Source organism: Sphaerodactylus townsendi, linkage group LG01, assembly GCF_021028975.2.
Source record: "Sphaerodactylus townsendi isolate TG3544 linkage group LG01, MPM_Stown_v2.3, whole genome shotgun sequence".
NCBI classification, from domain to species: domain Eukaryota; kingdom Metazoa; phylum Chordata; class Lepidosauria; order Squamata; family Sphaerodactylidae; genus Sphaerodactylus; species Sphaerodactylus townsendi.
Genome location: NC_059425.1, coordinates 5742820 through 5766684, shown reverse-complemented (window position 1 = coordinate 5766684; position 23865 = coordinate 5742820). Strand labels below are relative to the sequence as shown.

The 23865-nt window shown below is 51.6% G+C and overlaps 1 protein-coding gene across 1 annotated transcript in view; it reads right to left on the bottom strand.

Annotated features, from left to right (window-relative positions):
* LOC125436335 (insulin receptor-related protein-like) overlaps positions 1–23463 on the bottom strand; it is a 56893-nt gene extending 33430 nt beyond the window's left edge. Inside the window, 7 exon segments of the mRNA XM_048503248.1 lie at positions 1927–2069; positions 4613–4925; positions 20423–21046; positions 21743–21804; positions 21918–22015; positions 22949–23168; positions 23309–23463. Of these exon segments, the coding sequence (XP_048359205.1) occupies positions 1927–2069; positions 4613–4925; positions 20423–21046; positions 21743–21804; positions 21918–22015; positions 22949–23168; positions 23309–23463 (1615 nt within the window).
* Between the last annotated feature and the right edge of the window lie 402 nt (positions 23464–23865).

The window sequence follows — 23865 nt, the reverse complement described above, 5'->3', positions numbered from 1 at the left end:
TTAAAATGCCTCTGAGCCAAAGAAAGGAGCCATAAACCCACTGCCAGGCAACTCAGGCGACCCAGGAAGACCTGGGGGCAGGGCATTGGCTTCATTCTTCGGCCTTCACGAGGGGGTGCAGTGGGTGGAAGGAGGGGGCCCTTCAAGAGAGAGGCGCTTTGGCAGAAACCATTCTTCCCGGCACAGGCAGACAAGCGAAGACAGACAATGAACAGAGCCCACAAAGCAAACCTGGAACCAGTAAGAAATGCCTGCCTTTGTCTTTAAGACTGCAGAGACATGTCTGGCTTTTGGAAAAGAGGAGGAAGGGTTTGCCCTCATTTAATTTATCTTTGATCAGCTGCTGCTGCTGCTCAATTGTGCTGCTCCACTTTTGCACCTACGGATTGCTTACATATTTATATATTTGTGGATGAATTATTCTTGCTCGGAAATGGCAGCCATTTGGTCTCTGCATCCGTGAAAAGGCCACATGGATTAGCTCACACGGACCAAAGAATCCGAGAGAAGCCAGGAGCACCGGCTTGGTTACGGCTTCCTCTAACAAGTGAGGTTGCAGGAATTTTCCTCCTGACTCCCCCTGCTGGCTGAATCAAGGACAGCATTCTGGGTTTGGAATGGCGCCTGCCCCCCACCCCGTGTAGCACCCTTGGGTGATAGGGCAGCCATCTTGCTGGGGCCCACCTGGGGGGGGACAGGTGAGGCTTTCATCCAGCAAGGTTTCCTATTGGCCACTGAATATCTCCAAAAAACTTCCATCGGCAGCAGCTGCCCCCACAACACAAGGACCGTTGCTGTATGCTTAAGAACATAAGAACATAAGAAATAGCCTGCTGGATCAGACCAGAGTCCATCCAGTCCAGCTCTCTGCTACTCGCAATGGCCCACCAGGTGCCTTTGGGAGCTCACGTGCAGGATGTGAAAGCAATGGCCTTCTGCTGCTGCTGCTGCTGCTCCTGAGCACCTGGTCTGCTAAGGCATTTGCAACCTCAGATCAAGGAGGATCAAGATTGGGAGCCAGAGATCGACTTCTCCTCCATCAATCTGTCCAAGCCCCTTTTAAAGCTATCCAGGTTAGTGGCCATCACCACCTCCTGTGGCAGCATATTCCAAACACCAATCACACATTGCGTGAAGACGTGTTTCCTTTTATGAGTCCTAATTCTCCCCCCCAGCATTTTCAATGGATGGCCCCTAATTCTAGTATTGTGAGAAAAAGAAAAATATTCCTCTCTATCAACATTTTCTACCCCATGCATAATTTTATAGACTTCAATCATATCCCCCCTCAGACGTCTCCTCTCCAAACTAAAGAGTCCCAAACGCTGCAGCCTCTCCTCATAAGGAAGGTGCTCCAGTCCCTCAATAGCTTGAAGACCAGCTATTTTTAAACCATACATTCATTTTAAAAGGCATCCTGTTAAATAGACATTTGAGATATTTGAAGAGATATGTGACATTCTGTGGTCAGCTCTGCATAGCATGGCAGCCCTTCTGTGGTCATGTGAACTCCCTGGCCGAATTCCACCGATCCCGGAGGGCTCAGAGACAGAGGTCCTGGGACAGAGTTCCTAATAGCAAAAGCTGTCAGACTGCGAGACGTCTATTCCAGGCCAGCTGGTGCCAGCAGAGAGTAAAACCGCATCCTACACAAGGGAGCTTGTGGGTCCCTGGAAGAAAGAAACTCCGCTAGAAGCTTCGGATCAGGGCCAGCGGTGGTAAAAGCGAAAAGACCAGCAAGGGGTCATTTTAACAACAGCCTAGAAACGTAGCAGGCTGAGGGCTCGTTTCAGAGGAGGAGGAAAAGAAAGGGCCGCGCTGGCCACCCGTGTGTCTTGTGCCACACTGACCACAGCTCTTGCAAAGCCCGGTCCTTCTGTGAGGACTCGGACTCGGTGGGCACCCACCTGTGGCCGAGACACTCACCCCCCCGGCGGATGTTGATTATCAGGTTGCCCTCGATCAGCGTGCAGCCAGAGAGGTCCTTCGCCGCCCGGGTGGAGTCCACGGTCTTGGTGCCCACCTTGCACTCCTTTGGGCACAGGCCCTCGCACGGGTGGCAGATGATGCTGAAGAGGGGGGAGGGGAAGAGGATGAGGAAGAGGAAGAGGCCCAGCAGCAGCAGCAGCAGCGGAGCAGGAGGAACCCAGCGGAGGAGGGGTCCCCGGGCTCATCCACCCCAACATTTCTCTCAGCCTCTCTTTGGGTGGCTGACGCATGAGGTAGCTGGGTGGGGGGCAGCCCCCCACCATCTTTCCTTGGATTTCAAAACTGTTTTTGCCTGGAGGTCACTGTGATCTCGGAGCCACACAGAGCCCAGGATGCCAACTTTGGCCTTCAGAGCACCCCCCCCCCCCCCGAGACAGACCACCAAACCCAGGGCAAGACCTGGTAGGCTGTGGGCAGACCCAGGGCAGAAGGGGACCTGGCAAATTGCTGGGGAGGGGGGCAGACCTGCCAGAACTCAGCACAAATGATCCCAGAACACGGGCTTAGGATCATGGGGAAATATTAGCTGGTGGACAGCTGTGGAGAAGGTGACTTGGCCCTCGGAGGGCATCCACCTTCACAGGGTCAGGGGGGGGTCCAACACAACCGATCAGCCCACACAGATTATCAGTCCAAGGCCAAGCCCCTCGCCCTGACGAAGGGCTCTCCAGCCCCAACCACGATAAGCTGACCTCTGCAGCCTTTACAGGGGCGGCCTGACCTTGCCGGGCAGAATTCAAAGTCTTAATTCTTACCTACAAAGTCTGAAACGGTCACGCGGAGACCTGGCTGTTAATTCACAGTCCTCTATGTAAAAGGACGCTTTCCCACCCACTTGCAACTTACTGTGGTCGATTCTGCACAGGGCAAATATAAAGAGTGCAGGATGATATATAACCCATTTGGGGGGGGGGGGGCTTCGCACAGGTCCCGTTCCCAAAATGAGCCTCCCCCATTTTATTTCCCTCAACCCGGCATTTCCAAAAATCGCTAAACCAGAGACCCTTTTGAAAAATCCCGGGTTGGAGTCCCTCCCGCGCAAACAGCCAGCCAGGAGGCCCTTCGTTTCCCTCCCTCCCACCTCGCCACCCTCAGTCAGGGAGAATCTGCCTGCTGTTGCCCTGCCGTTGAAGGAAGACCCTTTTAAAAATTTTGCAGGTTGTACCGTGGGACGATCGGCATGGCTGTGGGGGCTCATTTCTGCAGGCCTGCGTAGGTACGCATGTGCAGCAGGAAATTTTTTAAAAGGAGAAGCTTCTCTGTGTAAACGCACAAAAGCAACCTGGATTGTTTGTGTGGGCTCCAATCGCTGCCTGGACGGCATGCCTGTGACGGGGGAAACGGAAAACAGGTTCCTTTTTAACAACTACAACCCATTTGCTGTGTGGAATCGACCTGTGCAGAACAGCAAAGTCCACTTGCAAACGATCACTCAAGGGCATTAAAAGTGGAATCAAAGTGCATTATTTATACTCTGGCCCCGTTCGCACGTGCCCAATAATGCACTTTCAATCCACTTTCAATGCACTTTGCAACTGGATTTTACAGTGCAGAGTAGCAAAATCCACTTGCAAGCAATTGTGAAAGTGGATTGAAAATGCATTATTCTGCATGTGCGGAAGGGGCCAAAGAGGTTCAACTGAAACCACAAGTAGGCAAAAAGGTTGCTAGTTGGCTTGCTCTGCTAGCCTGGCTGGCACTTTTCGGCATGAGTTGGTCACCATGTGTCTTGCTGCCAAATGCTGTGTTTTTCTTTGAATTCTGCACATTTTTTCCTCTGTTTGGTTCCAGAAATGTTTTCCCTTTGTTTTTCCTCCATTGTTTCCCCAAACGCTTTTACTGCAATGTTTTCTCCGCCTATTTCTGAGCCAGTTTCCTTTTGGTACGCCTTCATGTTGAAGCGGGTCTTTATTTCTCCGCCCCACCAAAAGCCGGGCCCTCACCCATGCCCCTGCGTAGCTGACCAACCTCCCCTCCGGCCCTTCTCTCTTCCCCTGGTCCTCTGTTTTTGAAAGGAATTCTATTATTTTTTTTCTCTTTGTCATATTGCATTAGCAACGTAACACCTGGGCACAGACACAGCCCAGATCGATTGGATCAGCGTTGTCAATTTCAGTAAGGGCAAGGCGAATGGGCTCATGTCCCCAGTTTGGAGCCAGTGACATCGACAAGGGAAGTTGCTTTTGCGGAGGAAACTGACACGGGACCGATGCAGTAAAGATCGTGTGTTGCTGCTGCAGATCAAATTTGGCAGGAAAGTGTGTTTTTGGAGCGTGGGTGGGGTGGTCTGTCCGCTTCTGTTCCTCCAGGTAATGGCACCTGCCCCACTAGGGAGGGAGGGAGGGAGGGAGGGAGGGGGCTTCCATTTTGTGTGGATGGTTCTCAATGGTAGAAACGGAGGTTGAGTCATTTCTTAAATTGCCACTTTGAGTCTCCTTGCAGCAGAGAAAGGGCGGGATATAAATCCAACTCTTCTCCAAAAGCACAAGCCAGGGAGAAGAAGACACTGCTGGGGACTGGGGGGGGGGGGGCTGGGGGGGCTGTATTTCCCAGCCCCTGGGATGCTTTGGGAGATGTGGTCAGCTGCCCCCCCTCCACCCCTGCTTTGCCCGGAGGCTCTTACCTGCTCTCGTTCCTCTGGTAGCCGGAGGGGCACTCGGACAGGCACTGCTTCTGGTGGATGACGAACTTGGAGGACTCCCGGGGGTTCTCGGACACCTTGCGCAGGCTGGCACAGTGCTCGGCTGTCACGCAGCGCCACCCTTCGTACTGGTAGGTGAGGTCCGGGCAGGAGAGCAGGCAGAGGCCGTTGAAGTAGAAGTGGCGGCAGGCGACGCAGGCCTGGTTGTCCCACGGACGGCTGCAGCTGCCCAGGCACTCTGGGTGGCAGCACTCCCCAGCGCTGGTGCAGGCGGACCCTCCTCTGCATTGGCACACTGGGGAAGAGGGCAGGGTGAGAGGGAGGGAGGGAGGGAGGGAGGGGGGGAGGGCAGGCCAAGGAGGTCTCCGTAGGCCACAAGAGCCCCTGGGCTGCTGCAGGACCTCCTCCTCCTCCACCCAGAACGCCTTCCCACTGCTCTTGGCTCCCTCTGGGCTCCGGGCAGGCAGAGGAACGCAGGGACTCATGAGCATGCACCGCCTCAGAGGCAGAGGCACCAGGGCCCTTCCCACTGTTATCCTTCTGCAGCACACACACACACACAGACACGCCCTTGAAGCACAGCAGCCTGGAATCTCACACTTTGGGCTGCAGGGTCACAGGAGGGTGGTTCTTAGCATGACCTATTCTGCGCAAATACTGCCAATATTTTGGCCAGAAAGAACTGGCTGTAGCTGGGGGTCCCAACATCGTGCCTGCAGATCCCAATACCTTTCTTTTTCATGCCACACATCTCCAAACATGGACTGGCCCAGATGGGGCTTTTCATCTAATAATTTAATTAATGTGCACCCGGTTCTCTTTCCCACAGGGACCCAAAGCAGTTCGTCACTCTCCTCCCCTCCAGTGCATCGTGACAATCACCCCTGTGAGGTAGGTCAGGCAGAGAGAGTGGGACTGGCCCAAAGTCACCCTGCCGCCCTCCGCGGCTCACGTGGGGATTCGAACCCAGGTTTCCCAGGCACAAGTCTGCCATTCTTAACCACCTGTGCCCAGCAGGGCTTCTGACGGTCCCTTATTCAGGACAGAGATAAGAGTGCAGGCCTGTGTGGTGCACAGACAGTGACGGGAGGCTGCTTCCACGGGAGAAAATAGTGCCAAATCGAAATAAGCATGAAAGAGTCGTTTCTATGTGCAGCTTTCCCTAAAAATATCCTTTGGTGCTACTGAACTTGGAATTTCTTTTTAAGAGCATTTTTGTCGCCATAAACAAGCACTGGAAAAAACTTTCTCTTTTCACTTGGAGATGCCCCCCCCCCCCCCCCGCTTCGTATAGAAAATGGCCGAGGGAGCAGCAGCAGGAGCAAACCTGTTGCTGTGTATTTATACACCACCTTCTCCCCAGTGAGGAACCAAAGTGGCTCACATCATTCTCCTCTCCTCCAGTGTAGCCTCACAACAACCCTGCGAGTTAGGCTAGGGTGAGAGAGTGTAACAAGAGAGACTTAGGGAGCTGGGTATGTTGAGTTTGGTGAAGAGAAGGTTAAGAGGTGACATGATAGCCATGTTCAGATATTGGAAGGGATGTCATATCAAAGAGAGAGCAAGTTTGTTTTCTGCTGCTCCAGAGACCAGGACCAGGAGTCATGGGTTCAAGGTGCAGGAAAAGAGATTCCACCCAAACATCAGGAAAAACTTCCTGACCGACAGGGCTGTTCAACAGCGGAACTCACTGCCTCGGAGTGTGGTGGAGTCTCCTTTGGAGAGGCTGGATGGCCATCTGTCAGGAGTGCTTTGATTGTGTGTTCCTGCATGGCAGGGGGCTGGACTGGATGGCCCTTGGGGGTCTCTTCCAACTCTATGATTCTATGGCTCCACCTCCTGCAGCAGCCATTTTGTAGCGGCACGCCCCACGTCAGAATTCCAAAGGTGCCCCCAGACAGATCCTAATCTGGAGAAGTGGGTTTGATTCCCCGTTCCTCCTCCACATGAAGCCTGCTGGGCGACCTTAGGCCATTCACAGCCCTCTCCAAACTCTCTCAGCCCCACCCACCTCACAAAGAGTCTGTTGTGGGGAGAGGAAGGAAAGGAATTTGTCAGCCGCCTTGAGTCCCCTTACAGGAGAGAAAGGCGGGGTATAAATCCAAACTCTCCTCTTCTTCCGTGGCCTATAAAAGATTCTGGGGACCTTAATTTTAAAATGTGCCTTGCTGGTCTTCTGTAAAACAAATTTACTCTTATCTGGTTACAACAAACCTGTCATTGTCCGTGTAGGAGACAGAAACTGCAGCCTGCACCCGTCCCCGAAAGATCTGCACCCGCTGCTTGCCTTGTTCCGACACGATTCAGAGTTAGCCTGAAAGTCTTTGCTTTAGGATGGCCTATTCCACAGCTGTTAAGGCAGAGGTGGGATCCAGCAGGTTCTCACCAGTTCCCGAGAGTGGGCTACTAATTATTTGTGTGTGCCGAGAGGGGGCTACTAACTGGGTCTGCTTTTCCATTAGAAATTCCATTAGGTCCCAAAATCATCAAGTCCTGTTGTTTCCTATGTGGCTGGTTAGCGAAGATAGAAAACGGGATAATTCTCCCTGTTGGGCTGTTTTAAAAACATGTTTTAGAAATATGGCAAAGTTCCTTGTTTAAGGAAAGTCTCCTTCTTTTGATTTCTAGAAGCAAAATTAAGTATTTGAAAGTATTAAGTATTTGACAGGCAGTCAATTAGAGGAGAAGTCGTTGTTTCTGTTGGCAGCAGACGATAGGACTTGCTATAATGAGTTTAAATTTCGGACAGAAAGATTGATACCAGCTGGAAATTAGGAACTTTTTTTTTACAGTAAGAGTTTTTTACAGTAACAGAGAAATTATTAATGCCCCGCCCCCGGAATGCCCGGCCACGCCCCCATCATGCCCGCCCAGCCCCGTTGGCGTTACGCCACTGTTTGAATCCCACCACCATGGGAACCTGTTACTAAAATTTTTGGATCCCACCACTGAGTTAAGGGGACCCCCCCCCCCCCAGCCGCCCCATTGTTCAGCCTGCCAAATCCAACCATCAAGCCTGACTCTGCACGTAGAAGCCAGAGACAGGGTCTTCTCAGGAGTGGCCCCTCACCTTTGGCCTGACCTTCCCCTGCAGACTCACTTGGCCCGTCCTGTATCCTCCTTTTGGTACCAGGCCAAGACGTTTGTTTTATCTTGGGGTTTTTAAGCTGCTTTTGTTTTGGTTGGGTTTTTGGCTTGCTTCCAGCCACAGGACCTTTTTAGGAATATCATTTTCAGGTGATGAACATTTTTATGCTTTTTTATTATTATGTTGTTGGTTTCTTTGCTGAAGAGCTGGCATCGGCATTTGGCGAATAAAAAAGTAAGGCAGGCGGAAAAGGCCTATGAAAAGCAACAGTTATTGTTATTATTATTATTTTGCTAACCAGCAAAGGGCTGGATCATGGCGGGGGAGCGGCTGCAGTTGTGCCCTTATGGAACCCAGGGTCCTTGGAGGACGGCCGGCAGCCTGGCCCCCTTTCTTCTGGGGAGCAGTGGCGTATCTGCCTAGGGACAGGGGGTACCTCTGTCCCCAGGAACCACTAATCCCGCCCCCAAGCCCCGCCCCCATGCTTATAAATGCAAAGGAGCCACGAACAGAGCCTTTCAGTTCCTTCTGCTCTCCCCAGAAGGCTGCTGGCTGGGGGCCAGGGCTCGGGCTCGGGCTCGGGGGGGCCACCCCCTGAGCCCCACCCCCTGGCATAGTGGGAGGGCCCAAGAGAACGGCTGTCTCTGGGCGCCATTTTCCCACCATACGCATCTGCTGGGGAGGGACGGTGGGCAAGGACTTTCTTCAGGGTACCCCCCAGTCATCTCTTATTGTTTCTTTGTGTAGATGAACAATCTATGCGTTCTTACTGTGCTGCTAAATGATTATGCAAACATTTTAAATTAGAGTTTGAAATGTTTAACAGCCTTGCTGACGGCCCCCTTGGGAACCCCGCCTGGAGGGAAAGAGGGCATAAAAATGGTTCAAATGCATAAATAACTGGAAGCACCCATCTTACCCTGATGGTTGGGGGTCCTTTCTAAGTCCACGGTGGGGGGCCAGGGTGGAGGAGAGGAACCGGACAAGAGCAAGGATGCTTGAACAACCACCCGCTTTGTCTCACGCCCGGTCCACCCCTTGGTCACAAAGAGGGAGCCAGGTCTTCTGAGCAGCTCCGCACAACCAGGAGGCCGTTTTCCACCTGCCGCCCAAGACAGGGCAGACAGCAGCATTTCACACCTGTGCGTCCTCAGACAGCCCAGCCAGAGCCCTCCTTCTGCTTAAACACACACACACGCACTCCTGTCCTCATGACAGACCACAAAACTAGTCAGCGTGCAGGTAGTGACTGTCTCCAAACACGCAGCTTTTTCTTTCTCTGTTTCTGGTTTGCACCGAAGCCTGTGTTGGGGTTCAAGGGACGGCTGCACCCCCTTCCAGCCAGGGCGGGGAGAGCGTTCGCCTGCCCGCTGCCCTGGACAGTGGTGGCCTGGGGGCGGGCAGCTACCAGGGATCTCCTCCTGTCCTTCTTCAGCAGGCCCAGGGCAGCAGTGGCGTAGGAGGTTAAGAGCTCGTGTATCTAATCTGCAGGAACCGGGTTTGATTCCCAGCTCTGCCGCTTGAGTTGTGGAGGCTTCTCTGGGGAATTCAGATTAGCCTGTGCACTCCCACACACGCCAGCTGGGTGACCTTGGGCTAGTCACAGCTTCTCGGAGCTCTCTCAGCCCCACCCACCTCACAGGGTTTTTGTTGTGAGGGGGGAAGGGCAAGGAGATTGTAAGCCCCTTTGAGTCTCCCGCAGGAGAGAAAGGAGGGATATAAATCCAAACTACTACTACTACTACTCTTCTTCTTCCTCTTCTTCTTCTTAAGGGACGGGGGGGGGGGGGCAGGGCCGTTCCTGGCATGGAAGCACTAAAAATTCCTGGGCGGAAACTCATCCTAGATTTGTGTGCCAGAATCTAATCCTGAATTCCTGTCCAATTGTCTGTCCTAAACAGACAGCTTTACGCAAGAACGCTGCGTGCCTCCTCGTGATTTATAGCTGCAGCTGGAAGCGCACGGCCTGGAAAAAGACTGCCACTTGCCCGTCCCAGTTTTCAGGGATTTCGCAAGTAGGTTGGTGTGAGGAAGGAATTTGGGACCCGCGCCGAGCCCTGCTGCACGTCTGTCTCTACTGAAGATGATGTACAAAGTGCGCTGGAGCTCTGCCCAGGCAGAAACTTCTGGGATTCGTTCAGGGGAAGCAGTTCTGCTGTTCCTTGTGGCGATCCCGTCTCCCTCTTTGGTTCTCTGCTAAACGGAAAATGACAGCGCAAACGGAGCCTTCGAGAGAGTCCTGATGTTGCTCAACACCGGGTCTCTTGGCGCAGCTGCTGACATCCAGGGTGGAGTTCTTTGAGAGGCCTCGCAAACACATGCCCCCCCCCCCGGGGTCATCCAGGGGACTTGAATTCCCTGAAAGTTTTTAACAAAGTCCCTCCCTGAAGGGCCAGAGCCAGCTTTTGGGGATATGAGGATGACTCCCCTTGTGAATCAGAAAGCAGTTAAGCTGCAGACAGACAGCAAGAGATAAACAGACGCAGCAAAAGTGGTCACTATGAATAACTGTCCAGTGGTGCTTGCTTGAATAATTTTTCTCTCCCTCCCACATTAACAGAACTCTCAAAAAGCAAATAACAAGTGGAGTTCACTGCAGCATGATGCATTCTGCCCCCCCCCCTCCCACCCCCCACAGGAAAAAAGACTTTTTAGGGAAACTTTGAAATCGATGTTATATGTGCTTTCTTACCAAATGGAAATGTAGCAAAATGTAAAGTGATGCACATAGGGGCAAAGAATCCAAACTTCACATACAAGCTACAGGAGTCAGTGCTATCAGTCACAGACCAGGAAAGGGATTTGGGCGTCTTAGTGGATAGTTCCATGGGAATGTCAACTCAATGCATGGCAGCTGTGAAAAAGGCAAACTCTATGCTGGGGATCATTAGGAAAGGAGTTGATAATAAAACTGCAAGGATTGTCATGCCCTTATATAAAGCAGTGGTGCGACCGCACTTGGAGTCCTGTGTTCAGTTCTGGTCGCCACAGCTCAAAAAGGATATTGAAGAGAGAGAAAAAGTGCAGAGAAGGGCAACGAGGACGGTTGAGGGACTGGAGCACCTTCCTTATGAGGAGAGGCTGCAGCGTTTGGGACTCTTCAGTTTGGAAAGGAGACGTCTGAGGGGGGATATGATTGAAGTCTATACAATTATGCATGGGGTAGAAAATGTTGACAGAGAGAAATTTTTCTCTCTTTCTCACAATACTAGAACCAGGGGGCATCCATTGAAAAGGCTGGGGGGAAGAATTAGGACTAATAAAGGGAAACAGGTGTGAGTATCCTGAAAGGAACCAGCCAATTTTGCTAAAGTTTGCTTGGGAGGGGCAAATGCTGTGGGCATCAGGTTCACCTTCAACTGGGTGCTCAGAGCATTTTCCTCTCCCACACACATTTTAGCAAATTTTGCTGACTCACACCAGCAGCCCTACAGAAAATAAGTGCCCCCACCCAGAGCAAGACCCCTACCAGAGTGCCTCCCGTTGAAACCTCTGCCACGGAGCCATCTGGGCATAACAGAAGGGCCCACTGAAGTCTATGATGGGAAAAGTAATTTTTGCCACCACAGAACTTGCTGAAGAGCCTGGCAGATTCTGGGGAATTTCTGAGTGTGTAAGCACTGGCTGCACATTTTTGAAGATAGAGGTTCCAGACTTTCAAGGTGGCTCCAAGAGGCCTCCTGGTAATAGCATCCAAGCTTGGTGAGCTTTGCTTTTGGGGGTGGGTGGGGGCATGATTTGAGAGAGTTCTGAGAAAACTCAGCCAGCAAGCTTCGTGTGCAGGAGAGGGGAAGCAAAATAAGTCTTTTGGGGGGACATAAAATTGAACCCCAGAAGCAAAGGTCTCCAAGCCTGGATGCTATTACTAGGAGAGCCTCCTGAGCCACCTTGAAAGTCTGGTGCAGTGGTGACTCTATCTTCAAAAATGTGCAGCCTGCTCACACACTCAGAAATTCCCCATTGGCTACAATGAAGCCAAGGCATTGCAAAACAAAGACTCTTGGGCAAATTTCTTGGGGTGCCTATCAGGGGTGTATTTTTAAAGCTAGTGACACCAAAATTTCACGGTATCACCTGTTAACTATTGTTATGATACCACCCAAGTTTGGTGAAGTTAGGTTCAGGGGGACCAAAGTTATGGACCCTCAAATGGGTAGACCCCATATCCTGTTAGTTCCCATTGGAAACAATGGGGGATGGGGCACCCCCTTTGGGGGTCCATAACTTTGGCCCCCTTGAACCAAACCTCACCAAACTTGGGGGAGATCATCAGGACAGTCTCCGGATGACATCTTATAATTTTGGCACTGCTAGCTTTAAAAATGCGCCCCCTACAGGCCAAAATGCAAAAAACACTAAAAAATGGGGGGGAACACCAACGACCCTGAAATTTTGGCGCCCACATGTGGCCCAACGGAGGCGCCCGGGGACACGGGACGCCTCTCACCCCCCGGCACATACGCCACTGACTAGACGGGCTCCGGCCTGACCCAGCAGGCTCGTTCTCGTGTTCTTGTGAAGAATCGGGACTCATAGAAGGAAACGCTTCTTCACGCCACGTGGGATCGGTGTTTGGAAGATGCTGCCACAGGAGGTGGTGACGGCCACTCACCTGGAGAGCTTTAAAAGGGGCTTGGACAGATTGATGGAGGAGAAGTCGATTTCTGGCTCCCAGTCTTGATCCTCCTGGATTTGAGGTTGCAAAGGCCTCAGCAGACCAGGTGCTCGGGAGCAGCAGCAGCAGCAGAAGGCCCTTGCTTTCACCTCCTGCAGGTGAGCGCCCAAAGGCACCTGGTGGGCCACTGCGAGTAGCAGAGAGCTGGACTAGATGGACTCTGGTTTGACCCAGGAGCTCCTTCTTATGTTCTTAACAATGGATTTTTAAAAACCCTGTGTGACCTCTGCTGCATCAGACCAGGGAGGGTCCACCTAGTGCTGCATCGCATCTCCACTCTGCAGGCCCCTGTTCACGACTGGGAAAAGCTCCCCTTCTGCACAACTGTTAAAGGCAAGACGGGTCATCCTGCCCGGCGCACAGCAGATGGACAAGCAGCCCAGGAAGCAAAGCCGGAGGGGGGGGGGGGCAGGATACACAACCGATAAGGATCTCTGTGTTTGCAGTGTATATTTCTTCAGCAGGCCTCCTCCTGTTTACAGCAAATGAGGTCAGGAGGGACTCGCATGCGTTTATGAGCATTTCACAAGGGTAAAAGACAAGCCACAAATGATACAGCAATAGGAAGGGGCGGTCTCCCCTCCACCCCCAACGAATAATGCAAAAGAGGTCCAGTTCTCCCCTGCAACGACGAGGCGCTGGGCTGATCCTGGGCCCAGCGCCTCTTCCAGAGGACAGCCGGGCCTCCCACTCCCGAGGTCTTCCAGTTTGGGCTTGGGTTTGGTGGTCTGTGTGGCTCCGAGATCACAGTGACCTCCAAGGGCACCAGGGATTCCACCCCACTGTGGCTCTCTCTTGCCCCCCCCCCCCATCAGACCCTGGAAAGGAGACTTGCCTCCTATTGGTGTGTCAAGAAGGCAACCACGCAAAGCAGATTCGGTAAACTGGAAGAGAAGTGGGTTCCTGTGGCTAACCCATGGCTAGTAGCCACTGCTGAACCTCTTTACCTGGCATCGGCTCTCAGCTGCCCACGCTCGTGGCCACCGTCATTACATCCATGGGCAGTGAATGTTGTGTTTCTCACTGAGTACAGAAGTATTTCTTTCCGTCTGTCGTGAACCTGTTGGCCCTTCAACTTTGCTGGCTGCCCCTGAGCTCTAACAGTCTGGGGGAAGAAGATCGTCTTCATGTGCTTTCTTTACCTTATGTATAATTTCGAGGGGGGATAGGATTGAAGTCTATAAAATTATGCGTGGGGTAGAAAATGTGGACAGAGAGACATTTTTCTCTCTTTCTCACAATACTAGAACCAGGGGGCATTCATTGAAAATGCTGGGGGGAAGAATTAGGACTAATCAAAGGAAACATTTCTTCACGCAACATGCGATTGGTGTTTGGAATATGCTGCCACGGGAAGTGGTGATGGCCACTCACCTGGATAGCTTTAAAAGGGGCTTGGACAGATTTATGGAGGAGAAGTCGATCTCTGGCTACCAATCTTGATCCTCCTTGATCTGAGACTGCAAATGCCTTAGCAGTCCAGGTGCTCGGGAGCAGCAGCAGCAGCAGAAGGCCCTTGCTTTCACTTCCTGCATGTGAGCTCCCAAAGGCACCTGGTGGGCCACTGCGAGTAGCAGAGAGCTGGACTAGATGGACTCTGGTCTAATCCAGCAGGCTTGTTCTTATGTTCTTATGTTCTTATTTTATTAACTTCTGTCATGTCTCCCTGAAGTCACATTTATTTTCTAAATGGGGAAGCCTTCTACGCTTCTTCCACCTCTGCAATATCCTCTTTAAGATATGGCTACCAGAAATGCAAACTGTACTCCGAATGAGGCCTCTCTAGATCCAGACCGGAGCATTGCTGGTTTCATTTTCAATTCCTTTCCTTGTGATCTCCAGCAGAGAGTTTTCCGCTTTTGACCACTGCCTCACTTGGAGGTCAATGCCCCACTTCAAAAATTGAAGTAGATACAAATCGGTTTGGTTTGATTCGGGACCTTCTGAGCGCGCTTCCACGGTCCCCGCTGCCGCTTGTGGCCACCCAACGCCCCCTGCTCCAGATGACGCAGCAGCCAGGCAGAATTGCCCACTGGTAGTGGATCTGCCACGTGATCCACTCAGGGGCTTTCCTGATTGGCTGACACCTTGTGCTGGGGCGGGAATTTTTTCTACCCATCGAATCCACGTCTGCGCGAGAATGCACAGAAGAACTGCGTGCACAAACAGAGAAACGGGCATTTAATGCAATGCCCTGTCTCCATTCTGCTTTGTCTCCTCGTATCCACGTGGATACGAGGTGTAGCGTTGCTTTAGACTGTGTTTTACAGTGAAAATCATTTCAAGTCGGCCCCAAGTCTCCACGTTTACACGTGGATTTCAGCTCCGAAAGTGGAAATAAAGCGCTGCACTGTGCCCTGATTGGCTGGAAGGCTCCACGTCACTCACAACGGTGGGAAATTCAGCCGCCGATCTTCTGCACTGCTCCCTTCCAATCCAGATTGATACCGGTGTTTTTGAAAAGGTCCACTTTAATAAATAACGTTGAGCCAAACCGTGCTCCTTTGAATCAGTGCTTTTGAGCACAAGGTCTGACTCCCCCCCGCAGCTTGTCCCTGTAGTAAACCTCGCAGCAGCCGCGAGCTTCATGACATGCAAAATTCCCCAAAACCGCACGTTCAGTGGTCACCAGCAGGGGGCTTCTCTGTTCCGATTGGCTGGAGCGCCAGTTTGTGGGCGGAACTTGGTTTTTAAAAACCCTGAAATCGTCGACGAAAAGTCGACACGCACAGTGGTCATCGCAAATTGAACCAATGCCTTTTTCCCTTTTACAAAAATGGTTTCTGATTGGCTGTCTTGCTGCGGCGCGAAAATTTGCGGAATACGGAAGTGCCCGCTTTCCTTTCTCCTCCATTTCATGAGATGAATGTTCTGAATGAACAATGAAATTAAGCTGTGTCCGCGTGTGCTCGAAGCGACGTGCAGACGAATGATTTCCTGGGGGGAAAATGGTGGAAGGAAATGGCGCTTGCACATTGTGCATGCCCCGCAGTGCCCTGATTGGTTCACGTCACCATGTGCTGCGGGAAATTCAAACCCAGCCCTTACTGTCTGGAAGTTTTTCCTGATGTTTAGGTGGAATCTCTTTTCCTGCATCTTGAACCCATGACTCCTGGTCCTAGTCTGTCCAGATCACTTTGAATCCTGCCCTTGTCCTCCAGGGTATCAGCTACCCCTCCTAATTTGGTATCATCTGCAAATATGATCAGCATGCCCTCTATTTCATTATCCAAGTCATTGATAAAAATATTGAATAGCACTGGGCCCAGGACAGAACCCCGTGGCACCCCAGTAGTCACTTCTCTCCAGGATGAAGATGAACCCTTTGAGTTCGATCAGTCAACCAATTACAAATCCACCCGACAATTGCATTGTCTAGTCCACATCTTTTCAACTTACTGGGGCACCTTGTCAAAGGCCTTACTAAAATCAAGGTACGCTACATCCACAGCATTCCCTACACCTTCCAAGCTTGTCACTCTATCAAAAAAAGAGATCACATGATTCCCTTCCAAGTGCTTACAGACGGTCTCCTTAATTATCTGCTCTAGAGTCTTTCCTGGTATTGATGTCAGGCTGACTGGGCCGTAGTTGTTTGGGTCCTCTTTTTTCCCCTTTCTGAACTTTGGGACAACATTAGCTCCTCTCCAGTCCGCTGGGACTTCTCCTCTTCTCCAGGAGTTCATAACTACCATGTTTCCCCGAAAATAAGACAGTGTCTTATATTAATTTTTGCTCCCAAAGATGCACTATGTCTTATTTTCAGGGGATGTCTTATTTTTCTGTGTTCTGTTCATCGGGCATGCTTTCAAACAAAAACTTTGCTACGTCTTACTTTTAGGGGATGCCTTATATTTCGCACTTCAGCAAAACCTCTACTACGTCTTATTTTTGGGGGATGTCTTATATTTGGGGAAACAGGGTATTATAGCAAACTGTTCTGAGATTACTTCTGCCAGTTCTTTTAATACCCTGGGATGTAGTTTATCTGACCCTGGAGGCTTGAATTCATTTAACCTATTCAGGTATCCCTGTACTACCTCTTTTATTTATTTTGTGCCGGCTGCATCACTGCTGGTCCCCCTATCCTTATCTGTCTTCTATCCTTATTGTATTTTATTTATATTTGTTTTAGTTACTGGCTTGTTTGTTTTAATTACTGATTGGATTTGGTAGATGTTTTACTTAGATTCTTTCTCCCTTAGTCACTGGGTGGTGAATGACTTGTTATTAAAGCACTCATGGATATTGGGTGCTGTGTGGTTTCCAGGCTGTATGGCTGTGTTCTAGCAGCATTCTCTCATGGATATTGATATATTGCAGATTAATGTACATGAACTTTGATTGTTTTAATAATTTCAAGATGTTAGCTGCCCTGGGCCCAACCCTCCTCAGGAAAGGGCAAGAAACCAATCTAATAAATCATCGCCATCATCCCTGGTTTTCACCATCCTGAGCAATTGTTACCACCTGCAAACTTGGCTATTACAGTGCAGATGTATGAAGTGGTATCAAGTTGCTTGCGTCTCATGGCAAACCTGAGAATCAATTTCACATCCCCCCCCCCAGTTCTCAGCAAGGGCCCCCAATCCCCACCACCACTTCACAGTCTAATAGCCTGGAAATGGGGGGACTCACTGGTGTCACACGGGTGAGTGCAAAGCCAGAAGCGATGTGATAGTCTTGGGGTGCCAATCAAGGCTTTGCACGAAACTCTACATGAGCGCAATGATGTCATTTCTGGTTTTACATAAGAAGTGATGCCGCACACGGGTGCCATGCACCTCTGTTCCTGCCCCCCCCCACAGCATTTTTCAGTTGATTCCCATTCAAAACCATTTGAGAAGAAATAAAACCAGCACTGGTTCAAATACTAATCCTTACAGGACCCCACTGTTCACTTCCCTTCGCGGTGAGAACTGTCCATTAATTCCTAAATCTCTGTTTCCTCTTGTTTAACAAAACATGAATACACATGAGAACCTGTGAGGAGTCTTTGGTGAGGCACCTTCTCAAGAGTGTTCTGGAAGTTATGCAAAATAATATTTACCCCGTTGCCCTCATCCACCTGCTCAGAACACTCCGTAAAGTTGGTGAGGCAGGACTTCCCTTGGCAGAAGCCTTGATGATTTTTCCTATGCAGGCCTTAAGAACATGAGAACATAAGAACTAGCCTGCTGAATCAGACCAGAGTCCATCTAGTCTAGCACTCTGCTACTCGCAGTGGCCCACCAGGTGCCTTTGGGAGCTCACGTGCAGGATGTGACAGCAAGGGCCTTCTGCGGCTGCTTCTCCTGAGCACCTGGGCTGTTAAGGCATTTGCAATCTCAGATCAAGGAGGATCAAGACTGGCAGCCAGAGATCGACTTCTCCTCCTCCATAAATCTGTCCAAGCCCCTTTTAAAGCTATCCAGGCTAGTGGCCATCACCACCTCCTGTGGCAGCATATTCCAAACACCAATCTCACGTTGCGTGAAGAAATGTTTCCTTTTATTAGTCCTAATTCTTCCCCCCAGCCTTTTCAATGGATGCCCCCTGGTTCTAGTATTGTGAGAAAGAGAGAAAAATTTCTCTCTGTCAACATTTTCTACCCCATGCATAATTTTATAGACTTCAATCATATCCCCCCTCAGACGTCTCCTCTCCAAAATAAACTTCTCTTTCCAAACTAAACCTTGTCCCTTAACATTCTTAATCATCCTCTGTTCAATAGCTGTTCCTGCTCATTTACCCAGAACAGATGCTAAGCTGAGATTAAGTGGAATCCCTCTTTGCCCCATGATTAAAAACTGGTAGGACATTTGCTACCTATTTGGCACAGAGGCACATATTTGAGGGTCAAGTTGGTGATTCGGTATAGAGGTGGTGATTCGGTACAGAGGTGGTGATTCGGTACAGAGGTGGTGATTCGGTATAGAGGTGGTGATTCGGTATAGAGGTGGTGATTCGGTAGAGGGGCTTTATGTTTACCAAAAAAAAAACCCAAACAGATTTATTTGGCACAGCCAAATAAAGCTCCACTTTAGTCACCTGATGCTGAAAAAGTCAAACAAGAACATAAGAACAGGATTTGGCTTTTTTGGCTCTTGGAGCAGCTGCTCCCTCACCAGAATTTCCCAAGTGCACCTGGGCAGGTAAGAAAGGGCCACAAGAGCTGAGCATTGACTCATCCCATCCCGCCCACCTTCTCACGATCTGCCTGAGTTTGCAGAATCAGCAAGGCAGAGTACAGCAGCCTTCATGGTTTCTGCTCTGGGTTCCTCTTCAAGGAGGCAAACAGCTGCACGTCCTACTGAACCCACCAACTCAGCCAACAGTGGAGAGAGGCAAGACCGGCCAGCACAGCTCACGGCTGCTACAGACAGAAGCTGATTAAGAAGGCTGGGTGGCCGTCTGTCGGGGGGAGTGCTTCAGTTGTGTGTTCCTGCAAGGCAGGGGGTTGGACTGGATGACCCTTTATGGTCTCTTCCAACTCTACAATTCTATGATTCCAACAGTTAAAATTTCCCCATGATCTATCAGATTAGTCAAAGGAGGTTCCCCCGGTTACATGCATGGCAACGGAATTGAACACGTCAGCAAGATCAATGCCAGTGACCCAGCACCACGGCATCATCGATCTGGCCTTGTTTTTGCACCAAGTTAAGAGTAAACTGAAATAGATTTCTTACTGATTTACTTGCTAAAGATTCATCGTGATGATACGAAGTCCACAAGGAGCCCACTTGTACAAGCATAAATTAAAAAATTAGGCACCTGGTTTGGCTCAGGGTCATGGAAGTGGGGGTCTCGGGTGGAATCTGTCCAGGGGCTCAGGGGGGCTCTCTCGGCAGCCCTGCTGACAGCTTGAAATATAAATAGACATCCGCTCTCTCTGGCTGTATTCGCCACCCTTCATAAGAACATAAGATCATAAGAACAAGCCAGCTGGATCAGACCAGAGTCCATCTAGTCCAGCTCTCTGCTATTCGCAGTGGCCCACTAGATGCCTTTGGGAGCTCACAGGCAGGAGGTGAAAGCAATGGCCTGCTGCTGCTGCTGCTGCTCCTGAGCACCTGGTCTGCTAAGGCATTTGCAATCTGAGATCAAGGAGGATCAAGATTGGTAGCCAGAGATCGACTTCTCCATAAATCTGTCCAAGCCCCTTTTAAAGCTATCCAGGTTAGTGGCCATCACCACCTCCTGTGGCAGCATATTCGGGCTTCTGGCATATCCTTAAGGAGAAGAATGACCTGACTGAGGCTGACTGGGTTTGATCCTCTGCTGCCTCTCTTCCCCTCCCCTCCCCCACAAGTGACCACACTGGGGAAGATGTTCAGTCTCAGGTGGTCTGTGACTGTTTCAGCAAATGCCTTTGTGAGATGAACCAGCTGACATGAAAGCAAAGAAGGAAGGCGTCCCTCTCCAAAAGACAAAGCAAGATAGGACTGGAAGTTGGCATCCGTACACCCAGACCACCTGCAGGACACAACATTCAGCGAATGGTAAACAGAGCTGGGGACACGGAGGGCGCTCAGGTAAGGATTCTTGGGGTGAGGCTGGCATCTGGGTGCTCCTGGGGGACTTTTCCAGAACTGAAGAATGGGACCCAAAGGTGGTGATGGCCACTCACCTGGATAGCTTTAAAAGGGGCTTGGACAGATTTATGGAGGAGAAGTCAATCTATGGCTACCAATCTTGATCCTCCTTGATCTGAGATTGCAAATGCCTCAGCAGACCAGGTGCTCGGGAGCAGCAGTAGCAGAAGGCCATTGCTTTCACCTCCTGCACGTGAGCTCCCAAAGGCACCTGGTGGGCCACTGCGAGTAGCAGAGAGCTGGACTAGATGGACTCTGGTCTGATCCAGCAGGCTCGTTCTTATGTTCTTATGTTCTTAAAGGCATGTGACCCAAAGGCTCCATGTGGGAGGCTGCTGGAGCCATTATGCGCATGTGTCTGTGTGAGCCAGTGCATGGCAGCATGAGCCAGGAACTCCCACCCCTTGCCAAGACAACCCCTCCCCATGCAGTTCCCTGAGGCCAGAACTGACCTTTTTGGCAGTTGCTGGAGGTCCAACAGCGGTACTCCATCCGGCCGCCGGTGCTCGTCTGGGTCTGGATGCAGGTCTTCTCCACGTCCAGGATCCCTGGGCAGACGTCGGCGCACTCCTCCACAGGCTTGTTGTGCAAGATGATGTTCTGCTCCAGGGAGTGGGGCTGCAGCAGCCCCCAGTCGATGGTGGAGATGTGGCAGAGCTCCTGGTTGCGCTCGATGCGCACGGAGCCGTTCAGGACATTGGTCAGGCTGTGGAGGCCGATGTCGCGCAGGTGGGGCATCTCGAAGATGACCAGGGCGTAGTTGAAGAAGAGGCTGGTCCCGCGGATGACGGAGAGGTTGGGGAAGAGGTCGCGCAGGCTCTCCAGCCCGTAGACCCGGAAGAGCAGCAGGTACTCCGTGATCATGACCAGGCGGGGGAAGCGCAGGCGCCGGAAGTGCTCGCTGCTGGTGGTGAACATCAGGAGGATCTGCAGGTTGCCCTCGATGACGGTGCAGTTCTCCAGCTTCTGCAGCTGGGAGACGTCCATGCGGATGTCCAGGCTCTCGCAGACTGCAGGCACCGGGGAGAGAAGGCAGGCAAAGATGAGGAAGAGGAAGAGGAGGAGGGCGAGGCCCACTGATGCCCCCAAAGGAGCAGGAGGGAAGAAAAAGACACACACACCCCTTTGCTCTCTTCACCCCACAGACCTCCTGCCCTTGCTGCTCAGGTGCACAACCCACTGAAGCAGAGCGGGGGCTCTACCCCACAGTCCAGGCACACGACCCTCCACACCTTCTTGGGCGAAAGTGCTGCAGTATCACTTGTATAATTTTAGGAAGGGGAGCCTGTCCTGCAGAGGAGTATCGGGAGGAAATGGCGCCCGGGGACAACACCTTCTCCAGGTGCCTCCCTGTGCTCGGGGGTGGGGCTTGGAGGCGTGAACCCCACCCCCACCCTCCCTGCAGGCAAGCTCCAACTGTCCCCAGGGCCTGGGGAGGGAAAAGCCAGCCTACACGGAAGCCAGGGGCGGGGCTTGGCAGCAGCCAGCCCAGGTGGGCACCATGGCCACTCATCGCCGGGCCCCGGGCCCCCTCCTCCCTGTAGGCTGGCTCCTGAGCCGGCCTGCAGGGAGGTGGGGGCAGGGCTCAGTGATGTGCGGCTGGGGCACCTGCTGTCTTGTGGGGGTCGCCCCCCCATGTGACCAAAAGGCATGCACCTGGGGACATGGATGACCCTGTGTCCCTATAGGCCGTACACCTCTGCTGTCCTGGTATCTCCAAAAGACAACAGAAGGACCACGGATAAGAGGATTGTCGCCACACACACACTCACACCCCACACTCACCCACATACTTTTGTTTCCAAAGGTAGCCGAGCCGATCTGCCGGAACCACCTTGATTCAAGTCCAAGAGCACCTCACCTGCCAACCAGATTCCGGGGACAGGAGGGGGATTTGGCTCGTGAGCATTTGTACCCTGAACATCCGGCTGGTCTTGCCTTCCTTACCTAACATTCCCACATTTGCTGCGTCCCACGCTTGTGTAGAAGTGCTCAGCACATGTGAGCCCAGCTACATGCGACATCTGTGATGGGCTCCTGCGTCTCTATGGGCAGTCAGGAGAGGACATAAGTGGCCGACTGGCTGTCAGGTGGAGGAATTATTTTCATTCCAGGTTTCCACATTAGAATTTCAGTCATTGGTTCTGTAGTCTTGACGTGCTTTGAAACACCTTTCCACAAACTAAGAGCTCACAAGGGGAACATTCCCAGGGAATAGCGACTGCAGAGGTGGGATCCAGCAGGTTCTCACTGGTTCCCGAGAGTAGGTTACTCATTATTTGTGTGTGCCGAGAGGGGGTTACTAATGGGTGATTTTGCCACATGATTTTTGCCTTAGTTACGCCCCTCCTCTCAGCAGTAGCGCGCAGAACTTGAAGCAGTCTAGCAGGAGGTGCACCGGCGTGCGTGGCAGCCTGCGCCTGCGTGTATTTGTTTCCCGCCCAAGGACCGGCGCAGTCCTTGCCACAGCCCCACCCAGGAATGCCCCGCCCCTGGAATGCCCAGCCATGCCCCCGTAGTGCCCTGCCCAGCCCCATTGGCGCTACGCCACAGTTTGAATCCCACCACCATGGGAACCTGTTACTAAAATTTTTGGATCCCACCACTGAGCGGCTGTCTCCCCAGCACAGGGCCATGGGATCTTGTGGGTCTGCTCACGGCTCTGGTCTGGGGAGATCAGAGAGCCCATGAGTCAAGTAGGGCTGGACTTACATTTTTTTGAAGGGGGGCAAAGGAACAAAATGTTGCCCCCCATCATAAACATATTTTTCTGTATATGTACGTATATAATCAATGTATATGATATACACACATAGTCAGCAACTGTTTTAAACAACAGAATAAATTGTATTGACCACTATGAATTGTTTCTGGGGCATGGGATCCCAGTTCTGTCGGGGCGGGGGATTTATGACAGCAGGCGAAGGCCATATGAGAGAGGAGGGCAGAGAAACTGGTTTGCTCGGCCCCCCTCTGACCTCCGACCTATCCCCAAAGGTGAAGGCTGTGGGCTCAGGGATCACTCTGCTTCGTCGTTGGTGTTGATCAATGCCAGGTCCATCAATAGTAAGACCGCAACGCTCAGAGTTTATCTCGGAGCTCAAGGGATGGACCTGGCATGTATTCACAGCGTCCTCCTGGGTAGGTGATGGTCGCACCCCCAGATTTGGCACGTATCCACCAGCCACAAACACAGGGCTGGGGAGGGGACAGGTGTGGCGATGCTCATCTGGGATTCAATCCCTTTTGGGGCACTCCCTGTCCCGAAGATCACAGGTATAGAGTGTGCTGGCTTATTGTGGGAGACTGTGGAGAAGTTGGCTGTTTTCCTGGCGTACCGGTCGCCTGGTGCACCAATAGACAGCCGGTCACAGCTCCTGGCAGCTGTCGCCGATTGGGCACTGTGGCTTCCTAGGGTTATTGTCCTGGGGGACTTCAGTGTCCACGTGGATGCCGCCTCATGTTCAGTGGCTTTGGGCCTGATGTCATCCATGGCGGTGTTGGGCTTCTCCTTATTAAATTCTGGCCCCGCTCATGAAGCTGGCCACACTCTGGTTTTGGTCTTTGGTTTGGGTGTTGGCCACAATCTGTTGGCCAGAGCGCGGGGTCGTGGGGACGCCCGGGCGCGCTCCAGGGATGCCATGTGCTGAGAGCAGCACGCGGCATAGGGGGAATCGTGGAGAGTGGGGAAATGCCCTCTACATCTGGGACCTGCCATTCCTCCCTCTTGGGGAGAGGATTTTGAATATGGAGCTGCTGGACACCATTTATATTTATTATTGTATTTTTATTGTATTTTATTGTATTTATAAAATTTAGCTTTTACTGGTTTATCACTGCTTTTAAAGATTTAGCCATTTTATGTTATATTATGTTTATTGTTGTGTACCGCCCG